At 50.5% G+C, this 21,325-nt stretch overlaps 1 protein-coding gene across 5 annotated transcripts in view; it reads left to right on the top strand.

Moving 5' to 3' along the window:
• The window catches only part of SMOX (spermine oxidase), a 35,121-nt gene that overhangs the window by 2,545 nt on the left and 11,251 nt on the right, over positions 1–21,325 (top strand). For all 5 annotated transcript variants that reach the window (XM_055544282.1, XM_055544281.1, XM_055544285.1 and 2 more), the window contains exon 2: positions 19,209–19,442. In XM_055544282.1, the coding sequence (XP_055400257.1) occupies positions 19,235–19,442 (208 nt within the window). In that variant the 5' untranslated portion in view covers positions 19,209–19,234. The remainder of the gene's footprint in view (positions 1–19,208; positions 19,443–21,325) is intronic.

Below are 21,325 nucleotides of genomic sequence, written 5' to 3'. Positions count from 1 at the left end.
CATATGCCTTCCCATCCTCTTTGTAATTCATCATAGCACGTGGTTTACTTTCTTCATTGTGCTTATCACAGTTCATAACCATTTGTTGCAGTCGTCTGTTTACTTTGTGTAGCGTCCTGAGGACTGGCCCACCGTTGCATCTGGAGCATCTAGCAGAATGCCTGGAATGTAGCCAATACTCAGGAAATCTTCAGCCAGGTGGGAAGGTCAGGCAGTGCAGGAGCCCCCTGTAAATCTCAAGTGATCAGAGGACTTTTATTTTCTTTCCTTGAAAGCAGTTGTGCAAATCACTGCAAGAATCTGAGGGGGCCAGTGGGAAAAGGGAAGTAGAGACAGTACAAATGGCTTAAAGGCAGGCCTGTACATGTAGTGGGAGATTGGATGGATAGGGGGTGTGGAGTTGATGTGGATTGCTGTGGGTTGGGGATCAATGATTTCCTTTGCTCCCTTTGGTGGAAATCCAGATTAGGTCAACAGAAGGGTATGTACCTGTGTGCTTGTGTGTGTTTTTTACTCAGGAGATAGAGATGGCATGGGCAGCCAGGGCTTTATTTCAAGTTACTTTCTTGGTTGACTGCTGGGTACCCAGCCCTGGGGGCAGAGAGTTGAAGGGGAGGAAGAAGCTGAGGTTGGGGGGTCTCTAGTCCTTTATCTTCCCACCCACAGCTCTCCTCTTTGCACAGAGGAGCCCAGCTGAGAATTGAGCTGTTTGGCTAGTGCTCTCAGAATGAAGGGCTAGGAGTCAAGGGTCCTCAGATCTGGGGGCAGGAAGCGCAGCCCTAGACAGGGAGACTGGTGATGGACCAAGATAAGACTGTGAGGTGAGTGCCAGACCTAGGGGCTTGGGGTTCAGATCACAACTGGGCTGGCATGCCTAGGAAAGGCTTTGAGCTGGGATAGAGCAGGGAGAAAAGAGGGTGTCCTGGGTGGGAGAAATTGAGCAGAGGCCAAGAGGCTAGTCCAGGGCCCTGGTATATTCACTGGGTGCCAGGCAGTATTCTAAGGACTTTGCAAATATTAGCTCCTTTTATCCTCTTAACAGCTCTATAAGATAGGTCTTATTCCCATTTCGCAGATTGGAAGACCAAGGCATAGTCATACAGCTCAATAGTGACAGAGCAAGGATTTGAACTTAGGCAATTTGGCTTCAGAATCCATGCCCTAAGTCACTCTACTCTGTCACTTCTTTCTTACCTCTCAGATATGTGAGCTGAAGTCTTTTTAACAAGTGTTTTTTTTTCCTGACTCCCAAAGGTGCTTGGCCTTGGGGCTGGAGAGGTAGGAAAGAAGTCAAACCCTCTAAGGTAGAAGGGGTCCTTACTCAGAGTGGGTGGCTGAGTCTGTCTGTTTCATGCCTCTCCTTTTCTTCTAGGAGGGGCACTGTGCCCAAGCCAAATACGGTGTCATGCATAATGTGATTTCAGGGAGCTAGGGAGGACATTTTCTTCTGGTACAAAAACAGCTCCCTGCTTGAGATACGACCATTAGAATATCACTTCTTTGATTCAGCATTGCCCCATTGCCCTCTTCATCTGCCTGTGGGGACTCTAGAGAGGTCAGATAGGAGCTCTGCAGATAAACTAGCCTGTTCTGGATTCAATCTAGGATGTTATGATGTGGAGGTTCAGACTTGGCCTTGGGAAACCTGGATGGGGGTCTAAGTAGGGCTGGGTTGAAGGTGGGAGCAGAGCTGGGGAAACAGAGAAATGGGAACTGAAAAGAGCTTACTCTACTTCAGTATTGGCCTTGTCCTTACTTCTTTTTGTGTCTGTAAAATAAGAGTCAAGAGACTTTTTTTCTTTGATCCCCAGAGGCTGTGGAAGCCAGGAACTCCTTGAGGTCCATGCTTGAATACCTTCTTGAAGACCCAGGGCAAAGGAGCAAGGACTTCCCATGGGATGCCAGCCTGCAGGATCTGGGCCAGAAAGGAGGGGGTTGGCAGGAGGGTGTGGCAGCCTTGTCCTTTGAGGCTTTTCTGTTTGGTCATGAGGATGCCTCGGGGCAGGTGACTTGGCCTTCCAGGGGCCTGGCTAATAGGCAGAAAAAAGGTTTGTTGACCACACAGGGATGGAGTTGCTTTGCTCCACATTCTGACCCCAGGTTTTAGGGGATCTGCTTATCTATCTCAGCAGACCTCCCAGTCCCCCAGGAAAAGAGGGAGATTCGGAGGCATTCTCTCTGCATTTTCCACATTGTTGCTGGAAGCTCATTAAGCCCATGTTTCTGAGGAGTGCTTCTTCTCTGAAGTATGCAATGGGCTTGTCCACCCTGCCCAAATCCTTGTCTGCTGAGTTGAGGTGAAGACAGACTAGAGCTGAGGGTGGACTTCCCAATAACTGGCACTGGGCCTTGTTACTTGGAATTGGCACCTGCCATCTTCAGTGCCCCATCCTGGTGCTTGGAGCCACTGGGAACACGGGACAGGGTCCCCACTCATCAGGAAATAAGAGTGAGCCAAGCCAGATGTGATATAGTGGGACATGGTTCAGAACAGCTTCTTGGAGGAGGTGGCGCTTTAAGGGGGCTCTGAAGTCCTGGGTGGCTTTGGCCAACACAGGATGGGATGGTTTTCCTGAGGTGGAGTGGGAGCCCAAGCCTGGACAAGTCAGCTGAAGCATTGATTGCCAAGTCACTGAGTCTAGACTTGATTCACTAGGCCCCCAAGGAGCTGTCGAAGCTTGCCATGGGTGCAAGGACTTGATTACATCAGTGGTCTATAAAAGTATTTCTCAAACATCTAGCATACATGTGGGTCATCTGGGCAGCTTGTTAATAATATTCAGGTTCCATTTCAGCAGGTCTGTGATGGGCCCAAGACTCTGCATTTCTAACAAGCTCCTGGGTGGTGTGATGCTGCTGGCTTATGGGTTATCTTTGTGTAGTGAGGGTTGAGACTGCGGACTTTGGGCCAGGCAGATGCAGGGATGGGCACAGATCAGGTGAGACCTGAAACAGGAGACTGTCTTGGGTCCTGTGGACTGTGTTGGGGGAGGTGTAGAGACTACTTGTATGAGGGCAGGGCAGAGGGGAGTTATGAAGAGTTTATGGGATGGAGGGGCTACTCTGTTGGGAGGTGGGGCCAAGTGAGGGGCTTCTGGGGACTTGGGTCTCAGGTTGGGAACACAAGCCTGATTTCTAGGTTGCCAGACTTTGAGGAGCTCTCAAAACCATGAGAAAGTATCTTAGGTGACTGCCCCAGGGCAAGATGACATGCGGGTAGCATGTAGGGCATCTTATCTCTCCCCACAGCCAAGCTGGCCTATGGTTAGCCAATCTGGGGTGAGCACCCTTCCTCTAGCCAGGGTGTGGCCAAGGAGATTAGGGAAACAGCTGACTCCAGCCCTAGACATGCCATCTTCTGCTCAAAGCCCCGAAAGTCTCCCAGCTGCTGAGCCATTACCCCCCAGCAAGTAACCCTTATCCCCGCCTGGCCTGCGTGAGTCCTTGAAGCTGCCCTGATGGTTGCATGAGTTGCTGTTGGGCCACGTGGGCGTGGGGAGGCCTGAATGCTTCTCTCTGCTCTGCCCCTGGCTGGGTCACTACAAGCAAGTGTCTGTTCTGCTTTGAGGCCTCAGTTTCCTGTAAATTGAGGGATTCAGTTCCCTCCCTGGGGAGCAGCGGGGAGAATTGCAGGGTTTGTTGAGTGGAACACTGCATCTTCCCAGAATGGCAGCTTAATACATTTTAATCCTGGATTACTATTGAAACTCATGGGCTAATGATGGAGTCGAGTGAGTGATTTGCCTAGAAGAGCTGTCCAGCTTGATTTGGGGGAATCTCCTAAGACCCCTTGTTCTCTGGGCTTTGCATAGCCTGAAGGGTAGTATCTGAGGCAACTGGTCAAATGAGGTCCCTCTAGACTCTAGCAGAAGTGTAGGCAGTCACCTTACCCAAAGGAAGGTAGGAAGAGAAGACACTGGTTCTGCTGCCCTGGGCAGTGCCAGGAGGGGCTTTCAGGCTGAGCTCCAGAATGTCACTCATAACTCCTAAAAGGGGACCCGATGCTTCCCTCCTTGATTCCTACCCATGTGCTCCCTGCTGTGCAGGCTGTCCTGAAGGGGTGGACTGTTGCTCTTTAGTTGTGTCTAACTCTTTGTGACCCCATGGACTGTAGCCCGCCAGGCTCCTCAGTCCATGGGATTTCCTAGGCAAGAATACTGGAGTGGGTTGCCATTTCCTTCTCCTGCAGATCGAATCTGCATCTCCTGCTTTAGCAGGTTGATTCTTTACTGCTGAGCCACCAGGGAAGCCTGAGGGGATGGGAGGAGGAAGTGTTCTCAAAGACTGTTCTGAGAAGCCTCAAGGTTTCAGGGGACAAACAGGTGTAGAAACTGGAAAAGCCACTCTACAATTCTGTGGGAGATTCAGAATGCATTTAAAAGACTCTTGAAGAGTCCTGCAGAAAATAAACTGGTATTTCCTAAGCTGATTTGATCATAGAAAGAAAATTTTTTTGAAGACATCCTAATAATGACTAACTGTCCAATGAAACACCTGATGGGAGGGGCTGATGTGGGAGGATGTTGTTCCACAGAGACTGTAAACATGGGTGATGGGTGGGCCCACAAGTGCAGGGAGGGGAGGTAGGATGGAGCAATAGCTTCCTGGGAGAGGTGGACTTGGTGGTTTGGGTTCAATTTGGACAGTCAGTGGAAGAAAAGAGCACTGTAGAGGAAGGGATGGCCAAGAGGGGACTGGGGCCCAGAACCAGTCCTGGGTTCTAGGACTCGGGTTCTAGGAAGCTTTGCTTCACTTGGTGGGTGGGCAAGGGACCCAACAGTAGCCAGGCCTGAGTCTTAGGGATTCTGGGAGGGCCTCCTACCCCATCATCCCCTGCTGTCTTCCTGCCCTACAAGTTCTCTCCCTTCCTTTAATCTCAGAGAGTGGGATTGTGATCCCTGGGCAAGAAGCTAAAACCTCTCTATGCCTCAATCTCATTGGTACTGCGAGGATACTGCTATCTCCCTTTTAGGGTTGTGTGACACCCAGATTCTTGTTGCCTGCTCTTAGTGTGATTGACAGGGCTGCAGGCAGTGTCTCCAGGAGGATCCCAGGGAAGCGGACTGTCAGAGATTTGAAAGGTCCAAAGGTCAGGAGAGGGCGTTGATAGGGCCCACATGGGGTCTCATTGTTAAGATGGCTCATTATGTTGACCTCGCAAACAAAGAATAAAATCACAGTGATCCTTGAGATGACCAAATTGCCCAAATGACATTCTGTTTCCTCACTGGCCTACCTTCTCAAAGCTACGAGACCACCAGATTCCAGACCTCTGGCTACGTGACCACAGGACTCAACTACAGGCTAAAAATTAACCATCTCTTCAGAGAATTTTTTCATTGGTGGGCTATAAGAAAGACCCTGTCAGAAAGGGAGGACACTGGTTCTCCTTAAGGGCCAGTCACCCTCTCATTTCACTCTAATAAATTTCCCTTTTCTTGCCTGACAGCCCGGCTTGCTCTCTTTTTCTTTGCACTCACCTTGAGGCTCAGGGTAGGGTCTTGATTAGAACAGAAGAGTGATCTGGAAGGGCGAGAGAAAGAGTGAGTGAGGACTGGCTTTCTGGGGGAGTGGCTAGCAGGGTGGGGATATCTGGGCAGGGCCCACATGCCCTGTGGGCCAGGTCTGGGTGTGGGAGTCTTGGGGTCCAGTGGGTGTGCGCAGAAGACAAGGGACCTGAGGGCAGGGAAGAGGTGTCAGGGACCTGTCTTCATTCATTAGGCCACTGGGAACCATTGAAGGTTTTTGGGCAGGGCAGTGGTTTGATCAGAACAGTGTTTTAGTGAGAAAAGTGGCTGCGTGTGATGGTGGGTTAGGAGTACAGGACTCTCCATTGGCTTCCTAAGAGAATTGCTGCACCCTTTCATGTCTCAAGCATGGGGCTGGGGGTGAGTGAACGGCTCATAGTCATTTTCAGAGCTCTGAGTCATTTTCTCAAAAGGTTAAGAATCTCACTTTTGTCACCTTTCCGGAAGGGGTGTCTAAAGTGCAGGACAGGGAGAATCCCTGGGCCTGTGCTCCTCCTGCCTCCCCTATAGCTGGGAGAGGAGGTCAGTGAGGTCACCCTGCCTTGCCCCTTGCCACACCCCATTTCCTCTGAGGTGTGAGGACTCAGCAGCTCAGGTGGAGGTGATGGAGTATGGCATTTCAAACAACGATCCAGAAATTGCCGTAATGGTGCATGTGGGTAAGAGCCCTATGTGCTGACAACACCCGTCAGGGAGGCCCTGGGTGCTCAGTGAGCTTTCTTACCCAGTTCAGCTGCACTCTCTTCTTCCTTTGCCCCTGTTTATTTCTTCTTCAAATAGGCAGGAACCCAAAGTTTCTCCTGCTTTCTCTGAATCAGGAGTCAGTAGGAGGGGATGAAGAAAAACATTTGGATTCAGCCAAACCAGGGTGGCTTAGCTGTGTTGGGGCAGGTAAATTCAGTACCCCTGCCTCTCAGTCTAGATTCCATTTAAAAAAAAAATTAACTTATTTATTTTTGGTTGTGCTGGGTCTTCACTGCTGCCGTGGCCTTCTCTCTAGTTGTGGTGACTGGGTGCTGGTCTGTAATTGTGGTGCGTGGACTTGTCATTGTGGTGGCTTCTCTTGTTGGAGCAAGGGCTTTAGGCATGCAGGCTTCATTAGTTGTGGCTCTTGGGCTCTAGAGCACAGGCTCAGAAGTTGTGGCATTTGGGCTTAGTTGCCCTGTGGCGTGTAGGATCTTCCTAGACCGGGGATTGAACCCATGTATCCTGCATTGGCAGATAGATTCTTTAGCTGCTTCTTGGGGGAGGGTGTTAAGGAAGGTTTGATTTAAGACCGAGAGAAGCAGCACTTGGAAATGAGTTGTGATTTATTAGGAAACAGAACAAAGAACCCAGCCACCTTCTGCAGCCTTGTCCGAGGCCCTGATGGACACATAATTCCTCTCCTTGTGGTGCATGGGGTATGAGCTATTTCCCAAAGATGGGAATGCTGGCAGTGCCAGCAAGTAGCATGACTGGGTCTCAAATCTGGGTTCTAGGACATCTGGTTTGATGCCCTTTTCTCAAGTCACAGACCCCTCAGAGCCTATCTCCACACCTTCAACCATGCCTTCCTACCCACAACCAGACCTCTTCCCCAGGCCAGTCCAGCCCAGCCACCCCAAGTACTGACTCCAGGGAGAGAGGGCTGATGGGTGCTCTGAGTGGACAGGCAAATAGCTAGACCTTAAATCAGCTAAGTAGGAGACATGCAGGACCACCAATGGGCAAATGGTCATAGGAAAGATTTTTTAAGTGAGGTCTTTAAGTGTTGAACACACATATCTCTCTTACTTTCTTCTGTTTTGGAAAATTAAAAAATCATATACAGTTAGTGCAAAATTTTGAGTTAATCTGAGAAAGTAACTCAAGAAAAGATGATGAATTTGATTCATTTTCTGGCTTTAAGAAGAGTAAAATCTGAGCCTTAGTATCTTAGTATATTTTGAATTGCTTTATGTCAGATGACAGGTTGTGAAACCTCTCTGAAACTCACTCAGTTTTGTCCTCTGTAGAAGGGGGTATTGACATGATTAACCTAAACATTCCATGCCAAATGCTTAGCATTGCCCTCTGTACCTCAGACATACTCAGTGAAAAATAGTGGTAACAGTGATGATAGAATTATAAGAACAGACTTTTCTTCATTCTAAAAGCTGGTGAGTTTTTAAGTTTGTCTTTGAACTCAACAAAAGAACTTGAAGAATATGTTTATTGTCTAAGCTCAGTGTTTTAACTCTGTAGGTGTTTTATGGATTAAATCATGGGGCCCACATATGCATTTTGAAATGAACACCATTGGCTTTTCTGACTTGATTCCAGCTCTTTCTAAGGCTGGCAGGTGATTGCAGGGGTGGAGGTGGTGGTGTTCTGCTTCAGGGTTGAACTTTATGAGGAGCTCTTTATTGGGTAATCCTGTATAAGGAGAGCACAGTTAAATCACCTTGGAGTTACCAGGAGAGGAAAATCTTGGGCCAGAGAGAAGAGGTAACTGTCTAGAGGGAATTATCATTTAGCCGCTCTTAGAATTTTCTTTTGTCCTACCAAAATCACTGTCCTTGTCACTATTTATGGAGGATAAAACCAAGAAGGGCAAAGGGCTGTGTTCTGGCAAGCCTTAAGTCAGTCCCCATGGGACCCACAGCCCACCTGACTAATGCCTTGGCCAGGAGGCGAGTGGCCTCTGGGCAGCAAGGTTTGGCAGTGTAGCGAGGGTAAACTGCCGGGCCGGGGACACCTCCTGCTAGCCCGGGGTGCCTGGTACAGTTTGTACAGTGTCACTGTGTGGGGAGGGGTAAGACAGAAGTGCCAGATCGAGGACTGTGCTCAGGCCTGCTGCCCCGGGAGGCTGACCGAGGGCCTGAGAGGTGGGCAAGTGCAGGGTAGAGAGCTGAACCGGGCACTGACAAGCCTGCTTTGCCCTTCACTCTGTCTGGGTGGCCTCCGTCACACCTGTGAACATTTCTGAGCCTGTTTCCTCATTTTTTAAATGGGCATCAGGGTGTTAGGGAGGATTAAATGATGCCATGAATGGAATGTGCCCAGCACAGGGCCCGGCACACAAAGGGTTCAACAAATCGAGATTTGCCCTGGGGTTTATTTAGTAACTGGACTGTGGAGGGATGTTTTCTTCATGATCATGCATGCCACCTGTGCTCTGTGATAAACCATGTTGAGTTTGGGGGGTGGTGAGCACAGAAAAGGGAGCTTTGCAGGAAGGGAACTTAGAATGAAGGGGAGCCTCTTCCTGCACATGCTGCCTGAACCAGCAAAAGCCTTGGATAGCCCAACTATGCCATTAGTAGCCTGAATCCTGGGCTGAGTAGAATGGGGACCCCACCCGTGGCTTGGGAGACCCCACCCGTGGCTCCAGAGCCTCTCCTGAAGAGGAAGATCTTTCCTTGAGAGAGCCATGGGTGAGGTCCCCACTCTACTTAGAGAGTCCCCCACCCCCTCGGGGCTGGAGCTGAAGCACAGATCGGCTTTGTGCAGTCACGAGGGGCAGGCAAGGGGGAACCGCGCCTGGCCGAGCTGTCTCACAAGCCTCAGTTCTTGTCAGTGATTTTGAAAGAGTCAGTGGAAACTGCTGACTGTGCTGTCTTCCTTCCCTCCAGAACTGTGAGGCTGCGGCTCCTGGCAGGGAGAGGGGAGAAGCCCTGCCGGGAGGCTACCTCTTCATCTGCCAGCTCACACCTCGCTGGCCTCAAGTGCCCCATCTTCTGAATGGGTGGATCTCCACGTGGGGACAGTAGCTCAGGCCAGGGGCTGATTAAGGCCACGCCTGCAGGTGATGCCCTATGCAGTGGGGCTGGGAGAGGGGCCCTCGGCTGTGTGTTTGGGGGCAGGCTCAGCCCTGCGATGGGAGGTGGCCCGGAGAAGCATTCCTATCTCTCCTGAAGCCCCAAGGAAAGAACTGGGCTCTGGAATCAGGCCACCAGGGCCCTTCTCCTGCCTGTGGGTCCCAGAACCAATTTTTGTCTTTCCTACTTCACAGGCTTGTTGTGAGGGGGAAAGGAGACGACCAATTGACAGAGAACTTGTAAGGATTGGTCCTGGTGTCATGACGGGCCGCCCAAGTCATCCCTGTCCCATCCTTGCTCTTACTCCCACATTCCTTCATTCAGCAAATCCCTAGGAGGCCACCACAGCATTTGTAGGCTCTGGCCCCCTCTTGCCTCTCACTTCCTCTGCTCTGGTGTCAGAGAGGCTTCCCTGACTCCCCGTACAGAGCAGCTGCCTCTCCCCTTATCTGCTTTGCTTTGTGGCACCTGTCACCCCTGGTGACTCAGACAGTAAAGAATCTGCCTGCCAATGCAGGTGATGTGGGTTCGATGCCTAGGTTGGGAAGATTCCCCTGGAGAAGGAAATGGCAACCCATTCCAGTATTTTTACCTGGGAAATCCCATGGACAGAGGGGCCTGATTGACTCCATGGGGTCGCAAAGAGTCAAACATGACTGAGTGAATAACACACACACACACAGATACCTGTCACCCCAATCCTTGATGGGGAGGCATCTGGCTGTTTCTGTACCTCAAGAGCCTGTCACAGAGTAGCACTCACTCAACTTTATTGTTGTTGTTTTTATTGTGGTAAAATACACAGAAATTGATCACTTTATCCATTTTTGAGCATACAGCTCAGTGGTATGAATATATTCACATCATTGTGCTACCATCACCACTAAAACTGAACTTCTGTACTCTTTAAACACTAACTCTGTTTTCCCCCACTCCCCTGTCCCTGACAACTCCCATTGTACTCTCTGTCTCTCTGAATTTGACTGCTCTTCGTACCTCATATGAGTGGAATCATACAGTATTTGTCCTTTTGTGACTGATTTATTTCACTTAGCATCATGTCTTCAAGGTTCATCCATGTTGTTGTGTGCGTTAGAATTTCCTTCCTTTTCACGGCTGAATAACATTCCATTGTATGCATGTACCGCATTTTGTTTATTCATCCATTGATGGACACTTGAGTGGATTCCATTTTTTGGCTATTGTGAATAATGCTGCTATGAAGGAGGCGGAAGGTGCATCTTGAGGGAAGCAAAACATACATCCCTCCAAAAACTTGAGTGGGAGCCCAAGATCCATTAGAGAACAGATGTGATGACAATACCCATTTTGCAGATGAGAAAACAGAGTCTTCCCTGGGTCACTTAGAGTTAGACCTCATCCCTGCACTTTGGGTCCTCTCTGAGGGTTTTTCCTGTGAATCATGGTTTCCATGAAAACCATGGTGCTAAAGGTAGTCCCAAAGGAGGAAACTATTTAGCAAGCTGAGTCATCAAGGGAAACATAAAAGTGTGCGCGCGCGCGCGCGTGTGTGTGTGGTGGTTTGGGGACAGAAAGACAAAGGAGGATGAGAGAAACAAAAGGTGTCTTCCTGGGGTTCCCCAAGGGCCATGGTGACTTGGGTGCCTCAGAACAGGGCTCGTATGGTCTTGAGGCTGATTTTCTCTCTCCAGATTCAGCCCTTCCCAGGGTAGTGAGTGACTGTGAGTACCATCTCCCTTCAGCCCTCCCCGGCCCATGGCCTGATTGACGTCACCAAGGGCAGTCTCACACCAATGTAGTCACTGGCATAGTAACCAGCTCTGTGGTCTCTTATACTTCTGTAGCTAATGGCTTCCTAGAGGGGTGGTTAGAGTTGGGGTGTCAGGTCCTGCTCAGAGGGAGGAAAATCCAGGCCATGAGGTCTCATCCTAAGGGTTGCTAAAGGGAGCCACAGTGAAACCTGTGCCTTTAGGACTTTGCTGGGGACACAGGACACTGGCTAATAGGGTCCAGGGTCCTGGCTGGCCTCATTCAAGGTATGGGTTGTGGATGTTGGCAATTTGATCTCTGGCAGTTCGATGTCAGAGCGTGATCCACTCATTTTTGCTGACGGTGGGCGGGATCTCTTTGATGGATTCCCTGGTTCCACTGTCAGCTGAGCTTTATGCCCATCAAAAGGACCCTATCCCTTCCCTGACTTCTCCCCTTCCTTTTTTCCCCTCCTCCACCCCTTCTCAGGTAGTCCCCGGTTTCTGTCTCTGCAGGCAGCTATAAGCTGGTCCTAAAACAATTCACTTAGTCTATCCCACCTTGCAGAGCATCAAGGGAAATATAAACTAGCCAGAGCACTCACCTCCCCAGGAATGCCTTCCCATCATGCCCACCAGTGCCTTCATGGGTCATGCCTTTGGCTCTGACAACCCCCCAAACACTGAGTTTAGGGCTGTCTTTTTTCCATGCAGTGCAGGCTACCCACTTCTCTTCTGAAAAAGGCTTACAAAGCCTTTTAAAATTGTGCTTTTAGGGACTTTACGCATTTGGTTACAGGAAAGAAATGTGGGTAATAAAGACATTATGCTTGGAGAAAAGTCTAAGTGCCAAGAAGGAAGGTGGGGTCCCTAGAGCCCCTTCCCCATGTTGGCCTGGGAGGGCCGGAGAACAGTGCTGGTGGGAGGGCTGTGCAGAATGCAGCCCACATGCTTTGTCTCTTTCATTGATTGAGCTTACAGTTGGCAAATGGCCACCATATCTGATGCCTACTCCCCACCCACTCCCTGGCAAGACTGGTGGGATAGTCAGGCTGGGTCAAAGTTGGGGGGTAGGTCATACACAGGCTGTAGGATAGTCTGGTTGATGCCAAGGCTAAGGTCCACTCTGATATTAGGGTTGGGGTCCAGGTTGAGGCTGGAGTCTAAGCTGAGATGAAGACAGGTTCTTCTACACATGAAATGGAGCTCTGGGCCCTAGAAGAGGTGGCTCCCTCTTCTGTACTAGTCTTTTTGGGGATCATCCTCCCTTTCCCTCCCTCTCTGAGGTGACCCTGGCAGGTGACCCCACCTTTTTTCTGTGCTATCATTGAATTCTCCCAGCAGTCCCACCAGGTAGCTGTATCTACAGAAGGGAAACTTAAAGACTGAAGGAGGCAGGAATTTACACATTAGATGGGGCTTAGAAAAATATGTCCAGCAGATGGGGTACAGGTGCTCTGCTTTTGGGGTGAGTTCAGAGGTATTTGTAGGTGAGACCCAGAGAAGGGAAGACACTAGTCTGGTGTCACTGCCAAGAGAGACTGAGCTGGGGCCTGAATCCAGGTCTCTGGGTTCCCAGGCCAGTGTTCTCTCCCTTCCCCCTGTGTCTTCTTGGGTCACAGACCGCTCTTGCCTTGTCCCCACATTGACCCACCCCAGCCTACCTTCCGTGACTGGCCAGGCCTGGCTCAGCAATCCCACTTTTTTCACTTCCTGGCTGGCTAGCCTGGGTGAGGAGGGCTGGAGAGGGTCTGGCTAGGAGGAGTTCAGACTCAGTCCTTCCCTGGGGTTGACGGTGGGAGGAGCCTCATGGGCAGACACAGAGCCCCATTGTCAGGGCCGCTGTGCAAAGCAGCTGGTCTGGGATTTCTGGGCGTTTTTTACATTTGAAGAATAATTGCATTGTCTAGGGGGCCCTTGAGAATCCAAATCCCTCCCCAGACCTGTCAGGCAGTCCAGAGAGATTCCTCAGGACCAGTATCCCAGATTCCCTCCCCCTCCCTCCCTCCTGTAAGGAGCCTGAAGCAGAGAGGGGTTCCTTCAGAGAAACTGAGGTAGGGTTGCTTCTCCAGGGCACTAGGAGTATCTGTTGGGAGGAGACCCTTTTAAGTCCGTGAGTTTGCTTAAGGAAGGCGCAAGTGGCCCCTAAAGCTCTAGACAGAGCTCACATGAGCAAGCATGTTGTGTAGAGAAGCCTGCTTATTGGAAGGGGTAGGCCCATTTTGGAGTGCTTCAGCTGTTGGGAGTCTGGACTCTAAAGGGTGACTGGAGGTGAGCCAGGTGGGCTAACTGCTTTGGTCATACAGTTGTCTGGGATATGGTCATTCATCCTGGGGTGACGCTGAGAAAAGGACAGGGAGACAGACACATTTGGGAGCCTGAGCCTGTATTCAGAAGGGAGCCAAGGATAGGCAGACTTTTGTTTCTTCTAAGAGACAATTCTGGAAGGGTGAGGGGCTCCTGGGAGCCTGGTCCCTTGTGGCATTGTTTTTGTTGCCGTGGTCACTATTAGGGAGGGAATTAGCCTGATAGGCTGAAGCGGGCTCCAACACTGAGGGGGATGGGGCGTCCTGCACCAGCCTGGGTCATTGACAGTCTTTGTGATTCACTCCCAGGGCTTGAGGAAGGGGTCACCAGTCTAGTCTGGGACCTCAGCCCTGCTCAGTGATTGTGGAACTGCAGTCTCACTCGAGTAATAGGCAGCAGGATTTCCTGGGGGTGAGATGCTCATGCTTTGGGAACAGGCTGGGGTTGGGTGGTGATGGCTGCAAAGTACTCTCATTTCCAAGATGTCTGTAGCTTCAGGGAACATCAATGGGGCAGGCCTTGCTGGTGGTTCAGTCAACACAGAGTCGTGCAGTCACACAGTTGCACAAGCTCTGTGTCCTTCACAAGGCTGTACATGTATTAAGAGAACCCAGAGCTCCCTTCTGTAATGTGTGGGGAGGAGTGTTTTCCATAGGCCTTCAGAGAGGCGAGGCTGGGGATACCTGAGTCTTTGGTGAAGTTGGAGTATGTGTATATGTTTGGGGGGGGGGCAGGGAGTGTGTGTAGTGAAAACTGAAACCAGAAAGAACACCTGGGTTCAGAGGGGTCAAGGGCTGACATGCTGAGGCCTTCCCCATAGAAGTACATAGTAGATGTTCATGAATTGTTAGATTTTATCCCTGGCTGTGCTTGTCTTGGTTGGATGGCATCACCGACTCAATGGAATGAACTTGGGCGAACTCTGGGAGATAGTGAGGGACAGGGATGCCTGGTGTGCTGCTGTCCAATGGGGTCACAAAGAGTTGGGCACGACTTAGTGACTGAACAACATGCTGTCTTTAAGGGATGGAACTTGGAATAGGCCCAACAATTCTCCAGGAGTGTGGTTCAGTCGGAGGAGGCAGGCAGGCAGGCACCTGGGGAACAGTGATATGGGGTGTGGGGTAGACAAGACTTGACCTGAGGGGTAAGGGCAGAACTTCTACTTAGGATGTTTTTGAGCCTTGTGAGTGCTCTGGCACTTCAGTGGTTTTACTGCGGTTGAGAAAGCATAAGGAGATGCATGGTGTCCCCAGTTCAGCTCTGGGCTCAGTGAAGTGGCTCAGCACATTTAGATGTTGCAGGCCAGGACTAAAACATGTTTTTAGTATCTGGCAATTAGGAAATTCTTCTTGGAGGGCTGGACAGGATATCTCTTTTACTTTTTTAATTTCTTGGAGGGTAAATTTCCAAGGGTGACAAAATGAAACTGCTGAGTATGTTGAGAGAAGGTGGGTGGGAAAGTGGCAGTGGACTATGCTCGGTGGCTAGTGCCCATTCTTGGCACCTGGCCTCGTAGTCTTCACTCATCCTTCTTTGGTGATCCTGCCATGGGACAGGGCCTTTCTTCCCTTTTTCCTCTCTTCTGTCTGCTTTCCAATTTGGCTACTTGGGTGGGTTTAGCTGGGGCAGTGTTGGCTCTGGCCTGCAGGGGGAGGTGGTGGCCTGCAGGCCAGAGAAATGGGAGTGAGGGTAGGAGGGGCGTGGGGGTTGGGTGGGAAGGCAGTGGGGCATCTGGATATCTTGAACGGGGGTGGAAGCTACTAGGCATGGCCTGCCTGGGGACATGGGGGCCCTACCCTCCTACCAATGTTTTGCCTTGGAAACAGGAGCAAGAAGGCAAGAGTCTTTCGCCCTGTCCCTGCTCCTTCCCCCGCCTTCTGCTCCCCCTCCCCCTCCCTGCCTGGCTGAGCCAGCACTTTTTTCTTCTCTCCTTTATCTGCTCGAAAAGTACAGGGTGTTCTGTTTCTCCTGTGCATACAGATCAAGGAAGGGTATGTTATTTATTTATTTATTTACTGAAGGCAAGAGAAGGAGAGGCAAGCACCAAGGAGCATTAAGTGATTTTTCTTCCCCAGTAAGGCATTTTCTCATAAAATTAAAAAATTTCAAAGGAAGAGACGGCACAAACCAACAGAAAACAAATATCTCCCTCCCAATCTGAGGTAACAGAGGGTCCAAAAGTCCAGTTCAGCATTTAACTGAGGGCCCAGCACACAGTAGGTGTTTCTAGGTATAGTTTTCTCTCTTCACTTCAGTTTGGATCCCAGGGTAGATCGACTCTATGGGAAGATGGGGATGCCTCATTTTGCCATCTGTGGACAGTGCTTGTGGCTTCTCTGGCTTAGGGGCTCCAGGGGTAGATAGGCCCATCTGGGACAAGACTTGTGGAGACACAGAACCAGGGTTAGCAGTGAGGGCCAGTGGACTAGGTGACCGGCATGGCCCTTGTTTACCTGTTTCCACCATGACTTCCCTATAGCTCAGATGGTAAAGAATCTGCCTGTAATGCAGAAGACCTGGGTTTGATTCCTGGGTTGGGAAGCTAGGGAATGGCAATCCACTCTAGTATTCTTGCCTGGAGAATTCCATGGACAGAGGAGCCAGATGGGCCCCAGTCTATGGGGTCACAAAGTGTCAGACACGACTAAGCAACCAACACACACACCACAGCACCCTATGGGTGATGTCTCTTTAAGTTGAAGGTCTCTGATATGTTGGGAACGTGGGGTCCTTTCTGTGTTCATCTTAAAGGCAAACTGTGTGCCCACATTTCCCACAATCCATTCCTGAAGCCTATTATAAAAATTTAGTTATTATCAATTTTCTAGTTTTTATATTAGATGATGAGTTCTTAGATGCTTATTTTAAAATAAGTAAGTACAGACAATCAAAATAAATAAATATCTTTAAAAAATTTAGCTACAGAACTTTACAAATTATTTTCCTGGACAAGGCTCTTAAAAATGCTGACAATCTCTAGACATCCATAATAACGTAGGTTAGGACAAGCTGGACCACTTGAGAGAGAAAGAAATGGAGACTGGAAAGCCAAGAAGTTTAGGTATCCCCCACCCCAATGTGCTGCCCCAAGCGTTTCTTCCCTCTACAAGCCTCCCAAGGGTGAAGTTATCCTACTCCTCCACGTTTTCAGAGGTGGTGCTCCAGGGAGCAATGGAGTTCTGCCATGAGACCTTAGGGACTTGAGGGAGTAGAGAGATCCCGTTTCATCCCAGTTAAACCTTGGTCTCCCCAGGAGCTTTTCGAGAAGGGGTTCCATCTGTAAGGTCTGAGAACCACTGCAGTAATCCCACCCCTATACAGCGTAAAAGTGGTTGTTTCTGGAGGGCAGCCTCAGGTTGGGGGTGGGGCTGGAGGCCTAGGGAGCAACGCCCAGGAAGAGCCCCCCCAGTCTTGGAGAACTGAGGCGTCGGGGCAGGGTGGGCAGTCTCGCATAGCATAGCAGCGTGCTCACTGTGGTGCCCATCGGCAGCTCCCTTCGTGTTTACAAACCTGATGTAGAACACACTTCTTGCCTGCGCTGCGGGGCGGACTCTTCCTCTCCGTCGGCGCTGGTACAGGCAGCCACACCCTCACCTCTAATTTTAGTCCTCCCGAGGAGAACCTGGGGAGGAAGCGGAGGGCGGCAGAGGGGGAGCGGAGGAAGGGTAAGGGGGAGGGGAGGAAAGGGCTCGAGCCAGCTCTGACCTCCTCGCTCCCAGGAGGCGGAACCGAACATCACTGGGGTGGGGGTGGGCGAGACCGAAGACGCACAGGGAAGAATGTGGAAGCCGGGATACAGGTTCTCCTAGGAGGAGGGGAGCCCCAGCCTCTGAAGGTCTCCGTGTCTCGGGCGCCACCTTCCGGCCACCTTCCGCCACCTTCCGGTGCCTGACTCCACCGAGTCGGGCAGCATAGGGATGGGAGGTGGGGTGCAGTTTGGAGAGAGTTTGGGGGCAGGAATGGGGTGACACTCCTGTCTGTGCCCAGGTGTGACATAGGCAGGTAGAGTGGGACGAGGAGTTCAAGGAGCAGCTTCTCAGCCTGAGCATATTTATATTTAGAAAAAAAACTTTTAAAATCTGTGATAAAAAAATGTTAGAGGTGGGATGGAAACATAAGTTGTCAGACCTTGAAGTGTGGGAAGAAGGTTCTTAGTGCACAGCTTTTATTTTTTACAGTGAGCCAGGAATGAGGTGCTTATGCATATATATATATAGTGGCACTAACCACCATTCATAGAAAGATACATTTCCTTCCAGACCAGAAAGTTCCCTTCTGACCCTTTCACTCATTCCCCTCCTCCCAATCTCTCTTCTGTCATCACAGATTCTTTTTACCGCTTCATGAATTTCACATAAATAGAGTCATACAATATGGTGCTCTTTTGTCTCTGGCTTCTTTTGTCAATGTAATGTTGTTGAGAGTAGTTTGGTTCTGTTTATTACTGAAGAATAGTACCTTGTATGAATACAGTACAAATAGCACAATATATTTATCTATTCTTCTGTTGATGTGCCTTTGGGATATTTGTTTTTGGTTATCATGAAGAAATCTGTCCTGAACATTCTAGTGTATCTATTTGGTGGAGTATACCCTGTTTCTCTTGGGTGTTTTCTTAGAAGTGGAATTGCTGTGTCATAGGAAGGGTTTTTCTTAGCTTTATTAGATTTATATGTCCCCTGTCCATTGCCCAGCAGCTCTTTCCATTCATGAATTCACTTCCCTGTTGTTAGGTCTTGAATACTATGGATAGTATAGATAACTAGACAGTATGCAACTTCTGCCTCTGAAAACTTAGCAAAGGCAGCTTGGGTCAGGAAGGAAGTGGGGACAGAATCAGAGCTGAGTGGCCCCTTGGGATGGCCCAAAGATACCTTCAAGCCCTTGTAGTCACTCTGGGAATAGAAGGGCAACCTCTCCCAGCCCTGGGGCCAGATTCAGGGCCCCCTTGGGCCTCTCATCAGCTCCCTAGACTGGCGTCTCTGAGCAAGCTGGCTTAGTGTAACTGTCAATTTGATGTCTGGCCTCTGGTGCCACAGGTCCTCATGGTCCACTGTTTCCTGGGCTCTTTGCTGCTTTGTGGTGACTGAGGGGCTGAGTGGCCTGGGACAAAAAACCGGAGACCTACCCGGAATAGCAGAGGTTCATCCAATACCAGCCTCGTGGCACTTTCTTGGGGGAAGGTGGGACTGTGTCCTGCCCACCAAATTACCACCTTGTTTAGGCTCTGAAAGACTAACAGAAAGCAAAAGGAGAAGAGGAGACAGCGGAAGAGAGAGTGAGGGCCAGGGAAGGGCCAGGCCAGGAAGGGAGAGCAGAGGGTCTGGTGCAGTGGGTCCAAGTATCCTGGGGTTGGTTCCAGCACCCTGAGGTCTGTTCAGCATCCTGGGGTCCATGTGAGCATCCTGAGGTTGGTGTGAGCTGGACCACAGCAGTGATGCTGGGCTGTGCTGGGTTGTGCTGGTCTGGGGTCAGCAGCACCAGGGTCAGTTTCTCCTGCTTTTGACCTTCTTGATCATCCTCTTTCTTGTTGACTCTTGTCTCATCCTTGAGGAAGAAGCAGTATGTAGTTGATTGGGCGTGGGATTGATGGATTTCAGGGGTTTGGGATGGGCTCTCGGCTCTCCTGTTTGCTGATGAGGGCCCACAGTACATAACCTCCTTCCTATTTCCTTCCTTATGGCTCCCTCTTTTCCTCTCTCCCCACATCCTTTGGAGATGGCTCTTCTTGTCCAGATCCTCAGAAGAGAATGAGAGGGCTCAAGGTCCCCCCTTGAGGGCAGAGACTGAGAGCATCTCTTGGGGCAGGTGGGAAGTGAAGGCAGAGCAGGTGAGCTGTGACCCCCTCCCTGCTTCAGGTTCCTAGGAGGCGAGCGTGGACGGTATGCAAAGTTGTGAATCCAGTGGCGACAGTGCGGATGACCCTCTCAGTCGTGGCCTGCGGAGAAGGGGACAGCCTCGTGTGGTGGTGATCGGTGCTGGCTTGGCTGGCCTGGCTGCGGCCAAAGCACTTCTGGAGCAGGGCTTTACAGATGTCACTGTGCTTGAGGCGTCCAGCCGCATCGGGGGCCGCGTACAGAGTGTGAAACTTGGTAAGTGCCTCATTCACCGCAGTCCAGTCAACTCCCAAGGTCACCTTTTGTCTCCCAGTGCCCTGGCCTAGCCTGAGATCTTGTTATTTTAGCTTTTTCCCAGGGTTTAATGTTCTGTCATGCATGCTGCCTGGGCCTTTTCCAGAAACTTCCTTTGTCCCCTCAGCACCCTTCTGAGGTGTGCAGAATGGGGAATCTGGCCTCTGTTTTTGGAACAAAAGCTAGGGTTCACAGTGTTTAGGTGGGAGAGGACACCCAGAACCAAACTTTGTAGTGGGTAGACTGGTTTCTATTTTACAAGAAGGGGAATTGTGCAAGTTTTTATTAGTTGGTAACTTTTGAATATGATTTAGTATACCATTACTGGAGAAGGCAATGGCACCCCACTCCAGTACTCTTGCCTGGAAAATCCCAAGGAGCCTGGTGGGCTGCAGTCCATGGGGTCGCTAGAGTTGGACACGACAGAGCGACTTCACTTTCACTTTTCACTTTCCTGCATTGGAGAAGGAAATGGCAACCCACTCCAGTGTTCTTGCCTGGAGAATCCCAGGGACGGGGGAGCCTGGTGGGCTGCCGTCTATGGGGTCGCACAGAGTCGGACACGACTGAAGTGACTTAGCAGCAGCAGCAGCAGTAGCATACCATTACTAAGAGCTAGCCCTGGGACAATAGGAGCTCAGCGCAGTGGAGGTGGAAGAAGACTTTGGGCCCCCTTGTGAGTGATGGGCAGGTCTTAGGATTGTCTAGGAAGAGGATCTGTGTAGGTTTCAGAGTATTAAGGCTTCTGGAGAAAGCAACCAGTTAAGAGACACACCCAGGAGTGGGCAGATTTTGCCAGGGGTCCTAGAGGGTGGGGGATAGCCTGAACTGCAGCCAGAGGTCAGGGTTTCCTAGCCAAGGGGTCTGACAATGAAAATGGCCCAGTGGGACTACCCATGGTGGCCTGGCGTATGTGGGTTACACTGACCCTCCATAGGATTTTGTGTCTATTGTTACTTGGGCTGCAAGGCCAAGCAGATTCTGTGTATTTACTTTTGATGAATGGGGCAATTGGTTCAGAAAAGTAAGTGGTCAGGCTTAGAACAAGCAGAGGTTGAGGAGACATGGGAAACTTTCATGTTTCAAAAAACTCTGATCACATTAAAAGTCTTCCTTAGAGCATTTCCTGGAAGGTATATGTGAAGTTATGTCTGTTTTCCCTGGCAGACACAGGAGTATGTGTTGGCAGTGAGGATGAAAGTGTGTCCCAAGGCACACGGAAACCTGAGGACAGTCAGCTGGGGGACCTCCTGGGGGAAGCCTGGAGACTGCTCAACACCTGATTGGCTGGCTAGGAGCCTTAGGGATTGGCTGGCTAGGAGCTTTAGGGATGGGATGGCTCCATCTGTGGTTCTCAAGTCTTGATGAGACATTGACATAAAAGCAGAAGATGGGAGGACAAATGGCCCAGTCTCAGTGGTAGTTGACACCTGAGATGTGCTTTGCAGGAAAGTTGATACAGGGAGTGAAGTGGAAGAGATGGGGCTACAGGAGGCTGAGGAGATGCATGTGGCTGGAAGCCTTCCTTGGAGGGGAGGGAGCTTGGGCGGGCCTTAGGTGATGAGGGGAGTTGGATAGGTAGTCAAACGAAGGAACGGATGATGTATATGAGGAATCAGATCAAGGCAGACTCTGCTAGAATATGGGAGAGCAAGTCCAGGCAAGCGCGTATGTGTTGTGTGTGCAGACAGCTGGGGCTGAAAGCCCAGGCTGCAGTTGGACCTGCAGCAGTATGAGATGCTAGCTGTGAATCCCGGTGGTAAGGGCAGCAGCGATGACCAGAAGCCCCAGGGACACTGTGGGCTAGTTGTGGAGATGGCGCCCAGTACCCTGTGGTTACAAGG

This window comes from Bubalus kerabau, chromosome 13 (assembly GCF_029407905.1).
Source record: "Bubalus kerabau isolate K-KA32 ecotype Philippines breed swamp buffalo chromosome 13, PCC_UOA_SB_1v2, whole genome shotgun sequence".
NCBI classification, from domain to species: Eukaryota; Metazoa; Chordata; class Mammalia; order Artiodactyla; family Bovidae; genus Bubalus; species Bubalus kerabau.
Note: the sequence above shows the minus strand (reverse complement) of the source record. Positions and strands in the feature narration are given on the sequence as shown.